The sequence below is a fragment of the Plodia interpunctella genome, chromosome 16 (genome assembly GCF_027563975.2).
Source record: "Plodia interpunctella isolate USDA-ARS_2022_Savannah chromosome 16, ilPloInte3.2, whole genome shotgun sequence".
Lineage (NCBI taxonomy): Eukaryota > Metazoa > Arthropoda > Insecta > Lepidoptera > Pyralidae > Plodia > Plodia interpunctella.
In genome coordinates, this window is record NC_071309.1 from 2,931,788 (window position 1) to 2,949,054 (window position 17,267).

Consider the following 17,267-nt stretch of genomic DNA (forward strand, 5'->3'; position numbering starts at 1 on the left):
GCTCTAAGAAGGACTCCCCAATGGAGTTGAAACTATAGTCAACTCGACTGCTTTCTATGAGTTGTAATATATTATATGAGTTATTCTTGTAGTAATATTTTATTGTATCTATATAATCAAATTACCTACCTATTAACAGTAATATAATCGACGTAACGATGTTGTAGTCCATTTTTGTTTCAAGTAACTAACAAGAAAAATGCGTGTGTCTATCTATATTTTATCAGTTCATATCCTATTATCATAACATTACCATAGTTAAATTTTCAGAAGATATCGGTTGACGACTTTCCGTTTGTAATTTTGTTTGTACCTGTGGTACCCAACCTACATAAATGTAGTAGCAATGCAAACGCGCATTTCGTATGTAAATTGATCCTGCAGTCCGCTTTTTTTATTATGGCATAAATTTATTTACATACGAATGCTTACAATACATGTACAAAAAAATAAATGACTTTTATTATGTTTCTCCGTCATTATCTAGCAGTGAAGTTTATTGATTGATTGATAGGTATAGGTAATACGATTTAACATGAGTGCTATAGTTTGGTTCTCCAAGACTGGTAGGACAACTCCCATCCCTTTCAGATTTCCATTGATGGAAATACCATTTACTACTGGCTCCCAACTGAGTCCCAGTGCAACTGGTAAAATCAGGAACAAATGCTTTTAAGATTAAAGTACATACCTACCTTTTGTTTAAATAGTGCATTCAAGGAGGATGCCCAGATCTCCCTTCTGAAGATAGGAAAACAAAAACAACAATTTAATCATAGCAACGTTATTGTATTTTATTTTTTGAATTGAATCCTTTTGTGCTTACACAGTAAACACATGATCTCAACACTTACACAACTAAAAATATTCTAAAAAAAATTAAATTAATTGATAATCCGATTTATAAAAAATGTAGCTTGTGCATTTGTTCTCAACGAGGCAAACTTATGGTGGAATTATCGGATTACAGTTAACGTGCTGTATCTGAAAAAAGTTCGAGTTTATCGTTTATTATGTGCCGAGATACTGTAGTGTGCAGGATGCCTTACATGTAGGAAGGTGCCGACTGGACAAGTCTCTGGTGCCCCTCCGCGTCTTCAACGTAAATGCCAATGAGCACATAACTTTGTTACTTATTTTCCATTATTTTATACAAACTGATACATACGATTTAGTTACATTAGCCTAATGTATTGCTATCTTTTCATTTTAGTCTATAGAAAAGTCGAAGGACTTCAGACTATATGTTTTGAAACGCTTATTAATCACTGTTTCGTCGTATTTTCTGGAATATAACGTTATTATGACTAATAATGCGATCTAGATATTGTTAGTGTTAATATCAACTTATGATTGAACCCACGCCATCACCATTTAATTCTGTATTCGTGAAAAGACGAAATTAATTTCGGGAACTGTAATTTTGAAAAGTATGACTTACCAACACCAAAGTGAAGAATAAAGAATCTAATTGCTTTGTCTTAAAAGTTCGTCGAAAAAAAAAACAAAGTCATCCATGTAGATTAAAGATTTTGATCAGTCATACACTCCAAAATAGAACCCGGGACATAAAGAAATTGTTATAATGGAAAAGACTAGATATCACATGGTTTGAGCTATATATATTAATTTTGTTTCTTATTTTCGTAGGTACATTATAAAGTGACAAAATTAAATCTAGTTAGCATTAGGTACGTTGTGTCTTAGAAATCGTGTTGCTACGCCTACCTACCTACACCTACATAGGTTTGGATAGAAGAGCTAGCATATAGAATCGGCGACGTTTGCCTAAGAAATTACCGATGTCTTTAGAGATGGCTGAAATGTGTGTTAGATTCTATTGTAAGAAAGTTCTCAGGTCGGTGTTACATATAAAACCTAGATATATCATCTAGCCGAAGGTGTACCTACGCAAACGTGCGATTTAAATAAACGTGGGCATACTGCTTGTTTGTGAAATTTGCCATATTAAATAATCAATGTTATTTACATTTAAGTTTTATTATACCACGACAAAATATATATAAGTTCCGTATTAAAAAGTTTGTAGTTTCGACGTGCATGACTTGTCTACTGCAACAGTCGACGATAGTTTCAATATTAAGTACTTGTACAATATTCGTTTGATCCCAACGACGGGTCTATTTATTGGTAGCCAATCAGGCATATTTTTCAAAAACCTCGTAATTAGCGCGTCTTCAAAAAGTAAACTTCAACGTCGTCGATACGATACAAAACTGACTACACGGAAGTATAAATTCGTTCGTTTTACACGATCGTATTTCGAATTATTAATCGTTAATAACATACCAATACATTACAGTTGGTCAGTCGAAAAAATTGAGCATGTTGGACATAATTATTATTTATAATTATGTTATTGAACAGCTGCTAAATTATTGCACGAGTCATCGATCCTAACTTTCTAATGTGTATCACTATGGCGGGATTTATCTAAAGAACGTGTTAGAAATTATATAATAAATAAAACTGTATCAATATGTGTCGTTACACGTGGATAGTGCGTATATCGTCAGCAGTGAATGTGCGCTGCGCCATTCATGTCATTGATACTAGTCGATAGGGCGCGCACCCTTGCGTCCGCCCACTCTCAACGTTCATACACGCACAATACGCACATATCAGAACTACTCCTTATCATACAGACCTATCTATTTGTTACGAGTAATTTATTTCAATTTCTTTAAAGCGTACATTTTTATACTTATTTCTTATGAGGTTCTTATATCAACTATATAATATTTAATAAAATTGTACAAGTAGGTATAAATCATAGCAAAAAATGTATAACGTGCATTCAAAAAATAAAGAGCACGTATTGACAAGGGGAGAAATAAAGCTATCAACAAACGTAACACTAAACAGTCTTTGTTTTGACTGATCGATATCAGGTGGGCTGCTCCAGGAACCGAGAGGCACAAGCTTTTACGCCACATTCATTGAATTATTCATAGATTCCTTTTGTGGGCACCAAACTTAAATAAATAACGAAGTAAAAACAATCACCTAAGTATACACCCAGTCATCGACCTGTTACAACATTGAAAACATAACACTGGTGAAGAGTCAACTTCTCAAGTGATTTGTACATAATATTAAAGATTAACCTAAAGTAACATTGGGTAGTATGATAATAAAATTTTAATAGTCGTGAAAAAGTTTTAGAGTGCAGTACTGCTATCAAAGAGTCCAGAACCTCAATCATGCCATACCTAAATAAATAAGTGTATGTTATCTAATATTTTTACATATTTACATTTTTAAATTATACACGGTAAATACAATAACATAAAACTAATAAATTTGTACTCGTAAAATAAACCATTTAACAATAGTAAAATCATTTTTAGTTTATATGTTTTGTTTCAATCTACAATAATTATTCTAGTGTCTACTTATGATTATTTTGTTGCATATTATATATAAACAGAGCGGAGAAGCGGGCGACGGCGGCGCGTGTAGCGGAGCGTCCGGCGCCCTCTCGTCGCGCGTCCTCATTTATATCATTATAATAATAACTACAATATAATGTTGGTATGAGCGGTGTCGTGGATGCCTCCCCGCTCATACCTAAAGCGTTTAGGTGCGTGCCCGACTCGCACGGCCTGCGCTCGACTCAGTGGTGTACCGCATCATACGTCCTTCGAAGCTTATGGCAAGTTGTGTCACATTCACGATATCGTTTACTCTGTATTACAAATACACTTATCGACTGTTTAATTGACATTAATTCAGACAGTTGACGCAGACAGTGCGAGCGGCTTGACGCCACAGCATCCACTTTACATACGTACGTTATTTTATTACAGTCGTGCAGTTTCTTCACTGCAGTCGCTCCTATTTAAACCTAATTATTTTATAAAAGCACCGGCCGCGGTCCCCGCGCACCGGTGTTTAGGTGGGATTTTTGAATTAACACTACTTGAACAGTGAACGTATCAAATCATTATCTACTTCGAAGTGTTGCCCTCGTCTAACGGGATCAGGCTGCGTTACTTAAATGATAGTAAGTATACAATCGAGGGCTAATTATATCATGTAAGGATAAAGGATAGCTACGCGTGCCCAATTTTTAACGCTAGGCGGATGTGTGATAAAGTCAAATCAATTATTCAGACTTAGTACTTATAGCGTAGGCATTTGATCGTTTTCACTAATTGTATCTAGAGATCAAGCGATGTTCGTTCGGAACTCAAAATCTGATGATCGTCAGACTCATTTGAACATTTAACTCTATTTTATATCGACATCATTTTACTTAGACAACGTCAATGAGCGCGTTCAAAAGAAATGATTTCCTACAGGAACTGATGGGGTCGGTGGGGTCTGCGGATAGTGCAGGATGTTAACAGACGGTTTCAGCGGGCGCGGCAGACAGCGGGAGAGGCGGCAGCTGCGACAGCGGCGGCAGCAGCGACAGCGGGGGTTGCTGCGACAGCGACGGCAACAACGACAGCGGAGGCTGCTGCGACAGCGGCGGAGGCGCGCCAAGCGGCTCCGGCGAGCGGCGGCGGAGCGCCTGACGCTTGCGGAACTCCAGAAACTCCTCCTTCATGGCTCGCACTCTCGCTTCCACGTCGTCTCGCGAGGGCCGCGGGCGCGGTCGCTCCGGCGTGGACGGCGTGGGCGTGCGCGTGGCGCGGTCCCACTCGTAGTGCACGTCCACCGACCCCGCATCCACCGCCTCGCCCGCGCTAGAGCCCGGACGCGGTGCCGGCGCCGGCGGCGGCGGCCGGTACGGTGGCGGCCGCCACTCCGCCAAGCTGCCCGTGCGGCTGCTGCGGTTGTGCTGCGAAGACGATGCGTTCTTGCTGCCGAACCCGCTCGACGAGCTGCGGCTCTCTGGAGAGGCCTCGTGCGGCGGCGGCGGCAGCTCGGCGATGGTGCGCGGCCTCGCGTGCCTCATCTGCGGGCGAGCGCGTGGCCTCGCGGCCCCGGCTCGCGCCGCCGCCTCGAGCCGGAGCGTGCGCAGCCGGAACGGGGACGGCGGCGTCGGGAACGAGCCGTCCGCCGAGCTCGGGAACGGCACGGAGCTGAGGTCCGATACGTGCAGCGGGGACCACGGCGTCCAGGCCGCGGCCCAGGGTGGCCACGGCGGCCAGGGCGGCCAGTGGAGGGCCAGCGTGGGGGACGAGGCGCGAAACAGAGGCGGCGCGGCGGAGGGTTGCAGTGGCGCGCGCAGACGCGGCAGGAAGCCGCCGTCGTCGGAGGAGGAGGGCGCGAGCGAGGGCGCGGGCGAGGCGGAGGACGCGGAGGGCGGGGGAGAGGGGGCCGCCGCCTGCCAGTAGTGCACCTCGCCACCGCACCGCGACGGCGGCCACACCCAGTTGGCAGTGAAACGCAAACACTGCACTATACCCGATATTCCGCTTTCTCTAAATCTGTAATGAAGAACGATATAATACATAAAGGATGGAATTAGACGCACAGAATTTACGACGTTGTATAAAAACTTTTATAAACCAACCTGATTTCCTATAAGCGGCGGAAACAGAATAGAGATCAGTATTAAAATTATTAGCAAAGACAGAATAACATTAATCGAACTAAAATACCGTGAAGAACTTACTTTTTAAAAGGCACTTGAGTGCTGTCAGCGGCGCGCAGGTCGGTCAGGCGCGCGGCTACCATGTTGTATGCTGCAACCGGATAATTTCTGAACATTACTGCAGTGTCTCGCTGCTCTGCCCCGCACCCCTCACCGCCGCCCGCACCCCTCACCCCCCACTACCCCCACCACCAACCGACACCACATACCTACCATATTGTCAATCTCAAAGCTTATGTTGGGACTGGTACCAGACTTGAAAATTCCATGATTCCTATATACATCTTCTTACCCACACCCACTGCAACTTATGACAGCGAAATTATGTTAAGTACATCTAAGGAAAATAGCTTTTCTAAGCTAAGCTACGTATATCGTGACGGGTGAGTTACTAACGATTAGTGTAAATTTTTCAAGTCTGTTCCAGTATTATACATTAAATGACATGATTACATGAGAAATTAAACAAAATAAAATATTCACATTTAATTAATTACCTTCCAAAAAAATTTCATAAGCAGAAAACAAAAAATACTCCCAACACCTACATTAAAAAATGTATATCATTACTAAGTATTATAAACCATAAAAAAATTATAAATTTGTTCAATTCAATGTCTATAAATCTTTCAAACATAACATGCAATGTGTTAACGTTTCACAAAAAAATCACACACAATACACATGCAAAATAATATACATACCTAACTATAACATCAAAGTTAATAACTGACACAATTTATATTTCATTCACTCATTGCTTCGTATTTCTTTTATAAGAAAGAGAATGAAACATTGGACCACTCCAGCGAGTATACTCATTCAAACAAAAAAAATTGAACCACGGAGATATCGTTGAACATACATAAACAACAAACAACAATATATACACTCGAAAACATAACTCCACCTTTTTTGGAAGTCGGTCAAAAATCGAATATAATACGTGTCAGTTAATTTTATCGAATAAATGGTAAATGATTTGCTTTTTTACCGACAATATGGTAAGCTAGTTGTCTTTTCATACAAAAGACATCAACTGACTTGACGTCACTTACAGAATGCAACACAAACATATATATTAACTTCAAGAAATGCAAGCTCGAGTTTGCCAAATTATTTGGTTTTTTAATTAAACAAATCCACACTTTATATTCAAAAACTCTCACCCAGTGAGAAAATACGAGTAGATACAAGTAAATATTTACTACCTAACTATTCACTCAATTTTTTTTCTAAATAACTCTGCCGAGTCAGTGAAACTTTTACTTATGTGTGGTCGAAAACTGAGTTAAGTCTTTATCGATATTTATTTCATTATTTCATCGGCTATTCTATATCACCAGACTACTATATAGGCCACATTCTGTAAGCGACGCACAAGGGGAGCGGGCAAGCGGCACGACCGGGCGGTGACATCGATATCATTTACATCTTAAGGCCGGGTCACACCCATATGCAGATTGTATGGAATTGTACGCATACGAAACGCGTGTCATATATGAAAAATAATAAGTCACACAGGTAGTATTGTATTAATCCAGTATAATAACAACGTTAGTGGTATGCGCACGTTAACACGTGCTGCATACGGATTCGGTCTAACCGGCTTTGATGTAAACATTACCATAGCCACCGCCCACAACGCACCATGAACCTCTCACCTTTCTCCTGCTTCCGTCGCTTGCGCTTGTTGCAGATCTTCACCGCACACACGGACAGGATGATCGCCACGATGAAGAAGAGTATACCGCCCACTACCCCCGCCGTTATAGCTTTGTGTTTCACCCGCGCCGGGACGGGGAACTTCACCTCTTCAGAACTCTCGTAACTGGTGGCGGAGTTCGCCAACACTCGGAAGTAATACGTGCGCCCGCCGACTAAATTCTTGACTGGAATAACAAATTGTATTGGCTTGAATAAGTATGTATACAAGAGAAATATCATCACTCGTCAAAATATCTATGGGTAATTATTTTATATATATATATATATATATATATATATATATATATATATATATATATATCCGTTTTCGAAAATAGTCGTATCAAGATCTTAATCGGATATAATTATTTCAAATGAGTGAATTTATAAATGATCATTCCATTTTAAACCGCTTCAATTGATTTGTATATTGATAAGATTTGTTGAAGAAATATTGTTATGAATAGAAAATAATTTAAGTCTTTCCATCTGGTTGTAATGTCAGTAGTATTTATTTATTGAAATAAAATCCTGTTTAAATAATATTTAGACGATTTCCACTAGTAGCTGTCGGTCTTCCTTTTTTCAAAAGTAAAATGGTTACCTAGATAGCTGGTCTCCTCCGGGCGGATTTGTCCGCGGTTAAGAGTCTTCCACTGCGCGTCAGTTCGGTACTTGATGGTGTAGTACTGCACCAGTTGCGCGCGCTCCAGCGGCGCCTGCCACGTGATCAGGAACCCGTTGTGCACCTCTGTCACCGTCAGGTTGCGAGGCGGACCCGACTTTGGACCTATATGCCAGATAAGTCTTGATTATTCCTCTGTAAGATAACTTTTTGGACACCACATAACATTTGACACACTTTTTATGTTTGAAAATGTCATCAGCAGGCTTACCATCAACTTTTATGGAACGATTCCAATGTAGCGCAGTTCAATTTAGGAACAAATCAGATCGATCAGATCAGTTTAGGTCCTAAACTGGATCGCATTAAGATATGATAGTAAGCCCGTACGATTTTACAACAATTTGTGCACACAGTAATATACACAATTCAAAAAGAAGTATAATTAAAATTACTTCCTGTAGATATATGATAGTTGAAAATAAAAGTAGACAAGCAAGCCTTCCCCTAAGAAGACCAGACCCAGAATGCTAGCAGTCTATAGTGAAAGAGTGTACAATGTACAGGGTATTACTTAAGTATAAGGCAAAGGTTTTTTTTTAACCATAAATATATACTAATATGTGAATATATAAATAAATATAAAATATAAAACAATGAGATGAAAAAAAATCAGAACACGTATGGGAATTATCAGTGGGAACCCTGAATTATTCAACTCATTTTAAATTTAGTTTTAATAGCATGCATTTACCGATAAAAAAATATCTTACAGATATTTTTGGCTCTGTATTAATTTATCTATCTCTAGCCGTATAATTTAAGACATACAAGCAAGCATACAACAGTTATCGATTCTACTAAGCTGTTAGTAAGGCAGTGTTACAGAGAGTAATGTGCATGTGAGTGTACCCGAGCCTTCAGGTGCATTTGGAAAAACTTTTTCGTCCACGGGCCCCGCCGGCGTGGCCGGAGCTTTCGGCTTGGCGCCTACATCTACAAAAAGTAACACATTGTTAGTAGACACACTCATCCCCGCATTATCTACAACTACATCTCTGGGAACACTTCGTCACGTCTACAATTGTTTACTTATTCCTGGCCATAATAATGCAGGAACTGTTTTATATGGATCACTCACATGTGATTTATTTATTGACTGAAAAGTCGACTATATTTTCAGTCGCATAAATGCTTAGGTTATCAATTATTTGCAGTTTATCAATATTGATACGTAATAAATATGTTCTTGGAGTGATTTCTTCATTTTTTGAGCAATAATTTGTAATAGTAGATCAAACAACCAATAAACATCCTTAACCCGAAACATTTAAATGAAAACAGTGTATTAGGAAGGAATTTTGAAACCAATCACCAATCGATCTAGAACCCATGAGTTATTTACAAAACCCTACAAAATACCAAATACCGTCAAACATTTTAGAGAAAAATCAGGTACGTACCTAATGTTCGAATCGTTATCGTCTTGCTCATCATCCCTTCCCCGATGGTGTTCTTGCTGTTCACTTGGAATTCGTAGGTTGTGCCAGGCTGCAGCCGGTTTATTGTGACCTAAAATATAAATCATAACAATATCCTAAGCTTAAATATCTATTATAATATGATCAGCCTAAATATTTAAGATTAAAATTTTTTGCCTCTGTTATCCAGAGATATATTACGCAAGGATCTTTTCGATGACTAATAAATCTACATTGGTAAAGGAATAATAGTTTTAATTAATTATTAAGATAGCAATAAATAAAGTAAAAGCACATAGTGGCCAAAAATAACACTCATTATTACATCTGCTCATATTTAGGTTCATGGCTTAGAACAGTTTTATTTTAGTTTTTGCTTAGGCAAGCCCAAAAATTTTCTCAGATCATTTATAATTTCTAAAAAAGCGATGGATGGATGATAAACATATTTTTTGTTTTACCATTAAACGTATATACAAAGTATGTTCAACTCACAGAAGTAGCTCCAGAGGGTGTAACGGGCACTTTGGTCCAGTCAGAGAAGCCAGCCTCGCGGTACCAGATGGTGTAGTCCTGCTTGTAGTCCGGGCCGCCCGCGTACCCGGGCTGCCAACGCAGCGTCACCTGGAACTCCGTCGCCGTTCCTGATAGGTTGTACGGCGCGTGCGGCTGCGTGCCCTCGATAACTAGCTGCGTGTCCGCTACTATTGTTGCCACCTGGAAGAAATGTTTGGACTTGAAATAATTCATGTATTTGTGGAATCATAAACCGTTACATGGGCTAACCACATAAATCTTTTTTTTTTCAAACTGCGTCAAATCTTGGTCAAATCAATGTCATATGGTAAAACACTTTTTTTTAAATTACGACCTCATTCTTCTCAAAGTTTATATCGAGATTTATTTATTTGTTCCCAATTTTCAACACTTGTAAATACAATGTTAAATATTTACCTCGTTAGATGCGACGCACTGATAGATGCCGAAGTCCTGTCTTCTAAGCGTGTCTATTGTGATGTTCCCACCAAGTGCGCGCACTCGATTCTTCTGCAGCGGCAGCCCGTCCCGTCGCCGCCACGTCACGCTGGGCCGCTGTGTGCCCTCCGCTTCTTGCGCTTCGCAATGCATCTCTACTGACTCGCCCACCTGACAAATATATTCGGATGATGTTCTGTTTAGTTCTATACTGTGTGAGTGTTTCGATAGGGTGGGTATTTTGGGAAAAGATTGTGCATTAATAATTTACCTTACGTCTCTCAATAATAATGAAGCCACTATATTTGCCATGTCACATTGAACACAATTTACTACCTAAGGCTTTAGATTTATGATTTTTTCTAATTATGACCCAAAACTAACAAAAATCTTCAACAAACCTTTCTTTGATATAATGGCTCTGGTTCCACTGTGAATGCTGGCGGTTTTCGAACTAGAACCTCCATTGGTCCAGACGATCCTTGCGTGCCCTGCGCGTTGTACGGCGTGCAAGTATACCGGCCTTGATGATTCTGGTTCACGCGCGTGAACAGCAAAGACCCGTTGTTCATTATCACTATATCTTTCGTCTGATACGGCTCCAGAAGTCTCTTGTCCTTCGTCCAGGTCACGTACTGTAGCGGAGGGTTCGCCTTTATGTAACATTGCACCACCCCCGCCAGGCGGAACGGCAGGTATTGCACGGTCGGTGTGAATGTCACTTTGGCGGGGTCTGCGAATTCAACGTAAATACAGCATAATGAACCAGCCCTGTTATAGGTGTCAGATTTCTCATATGCGACTCAAAGATAACAAGCAATTATCTTGAAATTAATTCTGAAAATACAGAGTATGACAGTATGTGAATTAAATTATTCACACAATATATTTCCTTTAGATATCTAGGTAAACATGAATTTTAAAATACGCAACACACGGGTCGTATTACTCGCATCTAAATAATTATTTGAATTACATTTTAGAGTACTTACATTCAACATTCAAGTATGCAGAAGCGCTCTGCGGGTCTCCAATTCCATTAGAGACCTCACAGAGGTACTGTCCAGAGTCGTCAGCAGCCACCGGGTTGATGACCAGCGCTCCGTCCCTCTGGATCGTGACTCTGGTCTCCAAGGCAGCCACTTCGGCCACGGGAGCGCCCTCACGAAACCACTTCACTGTCACATTGCCGGGTAAGGCTTTAGCTTCACATGAAAATTGTACTTTCTCTCCTTCTAACTTTGTCTGGTTCGTTGGAGGCATCTGAAAGATTAGGTTTCTTGATAATTGTCCAAGAACAAATATTATAGGGTTATTTACATAAAGTCATTTAGATAAAGATTTATAATGTGATGTCAGTAAATTCATTATATTACGTACGATTATTTATTGCAATGAAGATATGTGTAGGTATGTCTAATCTATATTAGATACAATCACTTTCACGACCATATATTCAAAAGATGTAAATATATAAATTATGTACAAAGAGTAGTTAGAACAACATTTAAAGAGCATGCTCATAATCATAGTAAATTGATAGTGTAGTAACCAATGTAGTAGAAATTTCCCACGATCGTAAAGTGGCGATCGTAACAATACAAAAAGGAAATATTCATGAACGGATTCATAATTTACCCAACCTATGTGGGATCTAATTTAATTATCACCTATTTAATTGCAACCACAGTTTATAACGTTTTATGATATCTGAGTTTACTCAGTGAACCAAAGTTTAACATGATCTTCATTAAATGCAGTTACAGGACGTTATTGTTTCTTTTCAACATTATTTGCTTAGAGTATCGCATTTATTATTATTATATACTTCAAACAAGCATGCAGCCCACCTGCTACAACACCAGGTGTGTCACACGTTCCTGAATGAATCTTTTCATGCTCTGTTTGAAGTCTAGAGAAAACCATGGCAGCGCTTATTCTACAACCTCTAGAGTACGCGGGTGTATTGAGTGTATATGTATCTAACGCTGGTGTAAATAGTCATAATATCACATGACTACTTAACTATTTTTAAAATGTCTTTTCTGCCGGTTGACTGGAAGAAATCCCTTCAGTCTAGTGCTTTTTCTGTTTCTTGTGTCTATGTGTTTTCTTCTCCCATAAATGTTTCAAACAGACAAACAAACGACGGTCATATAGCGACGTTACAAAGGTAACTTACAGTGATGACGGCGCCGCCTGCGATGATGACGCGCGCTGTGTGCGACACCTGTCCCTCGCCATTGCGCGCGATACAAGTATAATCTCCAATATCTTCGTGTCTGATGTTGCTGATGCGGAGCTCCGTGCCATCATTGAAGATGCCGACGGTTCCTGATGGCTCCACGGGATTCGCATCCTTGTACCACAAGATTTCGGGCGTCGGCGTGCCCTCAGCTTGACAGTTGAGGATGATAGCGTCTCCTGAAAATGTTATTAGTGTCATTGCTAATATTTAGCTAGACTTGAGTAACAGTGTGTATGTCTACCCTTCTTTACTAGTATAATATCAGAATTACCTGTATTTTTACTAATTACAGCGTTATATGCCCAGTAATTTCAGCACTATAACAGTCAGCTAGGGAAAAGTTATATGCGATTAATGCATAAATATTATAACACGTTACCTAAATTAACGTATATAATGTCTTCCGGTGTGATGGAGAAGCGCGGTGGCGCGTGCACGTCCAGGTGGAACCAAGTGCCATTTTTGTGCTGGTTGGGGGACCGGTTGAGGAACACCACCTTACACTCGTACCAGCCCTGTTGAACATAACAGATGTTACAATAGTCATGGAGGCTCAGAATTGTATAACATCTTTACATACGTTATGGTATATAACTATAGATAGTATGAAAACTTATTTGAAAACGTTTATTTAGGACCTGTCTATGTCAATCTCGTGTTTTGCTTGATTTATTTCGTCTCCATTAGATCAAAGAGTTCTTTGATCACATCAGCTCTATCTAACATGAGATCAAACAAGTGAGAACACTTGAGACAAGTTAAACTGCAAAATCTTGTAAAAGTCATCATAGATTCCCATTAGTTCTCTGTATGAAAAGTTGTAATACCTGGTCCGACTCTCGAATGTTGGTGAGGTTGAGACTGGCGGCTCCGTATGGGGAGTCCTGTGCCACGCGCGATACCCTGCCCTCGTACCCCTCCCCGCTGTGGGTCGGGTAGCTCTCGTACCAGATGTAGATCGGAATGTCCTGTCCCTACATCCCAAACAACATCATTAGACTCAATCTTTAACTGGCGCGAGCGAGGATACCACTGAATTGTAACGTTTGTTTTGCGATTTCGATAAAGCAATTTTAAAATATTTGATGCACCTGAGATAAATATGGCCTTTGATATACTCGGGAGCATCGTTGGTCAGTCTTTCCATTCTAAAACACAGGTGGTTTCCATACTCAGAATGCGGGCAGTATAAACCGGATCGCAAAACATACACCACAATTACATAACAAAAACAAATGCTACATCGAACAATAAGCTACGTACACATAAACTTACATTTGTTATACATATTTAATTAAATAATGCTACTTTTTGCTATTGTTCTACTATCTCTATTAGTATGGCAGCTGGACATTCGATACATGACGCGTCCAACATTTTCATGTTGATCTTAACTATGTCATGTTTAGCTAACCAGTCTAGTATAATTCAGAATTTCACATGTTCATATTGTATTTCAAATGTGCAACCGCCTATATATACTTACAACAACTGTGTTGATGAAATCAAAAAGAATAGATTGGATAACAATTATTTTCTTAAACACATCAAGTTAATGAATGAGGATTTCTTTTTGGTTTCATACTGAATCTTGAATCTTGTAAAAGCAAAATAGAGCTTTTGACAAATATATAGAAATTTGTAAAATGTTAAATGGTAAATATTTTTGCTCTTACAAAGTATTGCAAAATAAACGATTATAAAATCATGCATAATGTTAAAATTAAACTTGGAATGGGATACATGAATACGAATACCTATTTACTTATGTGAATAGATTTGGAGTTACCTGATGCAATCATTGTGATCGTAATGCAAGTTTGGATGAGGCATGCAAAATGTCATAATGCTACATAAAACAAAAATCTATGTGCACCAACTAAATGATTAATGTATGTGCATGTATATAGTATTGAACTTGTTGATTTCTGTATATTTCGTTAAAATACTTGTTATAACTTTAAACTACTGCAGATAGAGCGTGGTAGAAGACCACAGCCACAGGAAGAGAGAAACAGACAGAACCGCCGCCAGTGCGAGTGGGGGAAGTGCTGCCCCGTGCCCGTGTCAGCCGAGGAAGCCGTGCTCAGGCTATCTCGAAAGTATAGTGCACCCAAAATAAAATATAAGATCGAAAAAAATCTTATTGTATATGTAAAGTGGCAGTGTTGTGTATGATCGTATCTAACGGGGGTCTGCTGCTCTCTCGGACTCGCTTTGAAGGCCTTTATCACTGTGGTGTTGTCGCCCTGTCGGGACGGCGCGGAACGTACACCAGGCAATACGAAGAAGAGGCAGATACATAAAAGGCGTGCGAGGGGCGCGCGCGGGGCGAGGGCGCTGGGGCGGCGTCCCCGGCCCGCGGCGCCGCGTTACCACGTCACGACACGAGTCTCAGTCCAGAGACATATACTTTACAGTCCGAGGCGCGTCGGGGGGACGAGCCGTCCTCTACTGAACAAAAACACACGGAAGATGAGCAGCGTAGTATTTGTAAGAGTGGAGTGTGGACTGCCGTACCGTTTCGCCTACCTTCTTCTCCCACTGCAACACGTACGGCACGGGGACGTCCTCGGGGAAGTCCACCTGGCAGTTGAACACGACACTCTCGCCGAGGATCGCCGTGATGTGCACTGCATCTTGGTGGTCTTGGTGGCAGGTCACTGGTACACAAAGTTGTTACTGTTAATTTACGATTCCCTTATTGAGTGGGCAGAAACATAGGCTGTGTACTATCCAGTGATAGGTATCATATGAAAGAAATATGAAGATTGACTCAATGGAACTGAATGATTTAGTAGCCATAGAGCTAAGCAAGACAGTATAAATAAAATGGCAATATTCAAACCTGTTGCTTCCTGGGATATTAGGTCACCTGCCTGTTTTACAAGTCTGCTACGTATGCGTTTGTACTTCAATAACACCTGTTGTTATTTTAATTATGCACGACGATAAGCCAGTTGCAGTTTAAAGTGGAACATATTGCTTGCCCTCGACTCCTTAGTCACATGTCTCGTTCTCTTTATGTCACTAGGTCTTGGTCTTGAATTTTCTTCGTCATCAGCCTGTTGTCTGCTTTCTTCTTGACTCTAACCTAGCAAATTACCTCTCTCTACCTGAAAGCTATATGTATAGGTTGTTTCCTCAATCGTAAAGCATCTAAGCCCAGGCTCCGCTTGCCTACTTTTCTTCTTCACTTCGTACGGTTGTCGGAAATCTAGATGGTTATACCATCTGCCCTGCATCTTGACGACGTCAAGCTACATCGCGGCCCTTCCTCCCCGCACCTTTCAGCCCCCCGAGGAGGCGTTTCTAAATTCGACAGTAGGAATCAAGAAGGTAGGTCAATTGTCTGTGGTGATAAGTCTCTCACCTGGCAGGTTACCGAGCAGCAACAACAACAAGCCGGCGGCGATGTGCGGCGGGTGCACGGCGCGCCAGCCCATGCCTGCGCTCCCATGTCACGGCCGCGCGCGGCGACTCATCCTCGATGCATCACCTGCGAAACGAATATCATCAACACTCATTTGTGTCTCTTTTTACACTTCGTACTTATTTTCCTTGTGTTTTTCATTAAGATGTTTTATACCTTCAAATTTGTATTTGTAAAGATTCATCTATCTATGTATCAGTTTTTATTTATCAGTTCAGATGAATTATGATGATCAAAATTAGAAATAATAATTGAAAGAAAAAAAGATTTGTTTTTTTTTCAGGTGCGGAACCCGGAATAAACTTGATAAGTATATTATAATCATATAATACAGTTAAGTAAATGTAGATAAAACATCCATCCATTAAGCCACCGTTGCCCTGCCATGTTCATTGATATAAATTAATCGATTTTGAACACATAATACGGCTGGTTAGACACATAATGAGTTCAATTTGGTCTCATGGGCACTGTGACAATGCTAGGAGGAGTGGACAAATAATAGGCATGAACATTATATTATTATTGAAAATGAATGACGAAGGACGTACACGGCCTGTATAATTCCTAAATTCAGTTTATGTATCCGCGTTTAACCCATTTCAATGTGTTATTTGGAATTTGGGAATTATAATAATTAAGCAAGTATTTATTTTTAATTTAGGATGCTTTATTAAACAAAAAAAAATTAATTAAAATTACACAAATAGGTAATTACCTAAATATGACTATTCTTTCTCGGTGCCCTAGAATATTGAGTTACACATTTAGCCCGCAGATTTTACTCCGTTCAACCAAACCGACCAACTGGTTGTGAGAATGGAACTCGAGATGAAAATTGTATCAAACCCACAATTTTTTCCGTTTTGCAGAATAGATATGATCGAAGGGATTGCGTCTCCGACCAACTATGTAGTTGTATATATAGATAGAGATTGATCTATAATAACATATCTTTACAATCTTCATGTTAGAAACCAAAATTAATATCCCCTAACAATGTAGGAATTACAACAATTTAATCAAAATCTGTTCAGTAGTACGTAGGTAGAGTAAACAACTGTCAGTTCTCGAAAACTTCGCATTTATATTTAGTAAGGAGTAATTTAGAATGCGGAACCCTCCTCCTTAAGTTAAACTCTCTTTTACTCGTGTAAACTTATTATAAAGTTTTTTCAAAGGCCCTTTGGGATTATTTTATTTAGAAACAGGAAGACATTATTTTTTCC

At 39.9% G+C, this 17,267-nt stretch overlaps 1 protein-coding gene across 6 annotated transcripts in view; it reads right to left on the reverse strand.

Annotated features, from left to right (window-relative positions):
* Positions 1–768: 768 nt before the first annotated feature.
* Positions 769–17,267, reverse strand: part of LOC128676233 (protein turtle-like) — a 54,995-nt gene continuing 38,496 nt past the window's right edge. For 3 of the 6 annotated variants that reach the window (XM_053756236.2, XM_053756235.1, XM_053756237.1), the window contains 15 exons: positions 15,979–16,104; positions 15,126–15,268; positions 13,433–13,579; positions 12,985–13,120; positions 12,540–12,781; positions 11,350–11,620; positions 10,759–11,090; positions 10,337–10,528; positions 9,878–10,099; positions 9,365–9,473; positions 8,814–8,897; positions 7,881–8,066; positions 7,234–7,461; positions 5,591–5,660; positions 769–5,402 (listed from right to left, as the gene is read on the reverse strand). In XM_053756236.2, the coding sequence (XP_053612211.1) occupies positions 4,367–5,402; positions 5,591–5,660; positions 7,234–7,461; positions 7,881–8,066; positions 8,814–8,897; positions 9,365–9,473; positions 9,878–10,099; positions 10,337–10,528; positions 10,759–11,090; positions 11,350–11,620; positions 12,540–12,781; positions 12,985–13,120; positions 13,433–13,579; positions 15,126–15,268; positions 15,979–16,051 (3,471 nt within the window). In that variant the 5' untranslated portion in view covers positions 16,052–16,104 and the 3' untranslated portion in view covers positions 769–4,366. Of the gene's footprint in view, positions 5,403–5,590; positions 5,678–7,233; positions 7,462–7,880; positions 8,067–8,813; positions 8,898–9,364; positions 9,474–9,877; positions 10,100–10,336; positions 10,529–10,758; positions 11,091–11,349; positions 11,621–12,539; positions 12,782–12,984; positions 13,121–13,432; positions 13,580–15,125; positions 15,269–15,978; positions 16,105–17,267 lie in introns of all 6 variants that reach the window. The other 3 variants (XM_053756238.1, XR_008405393.1, XM_053756240.1) reach the window with 3 other exon arrangements.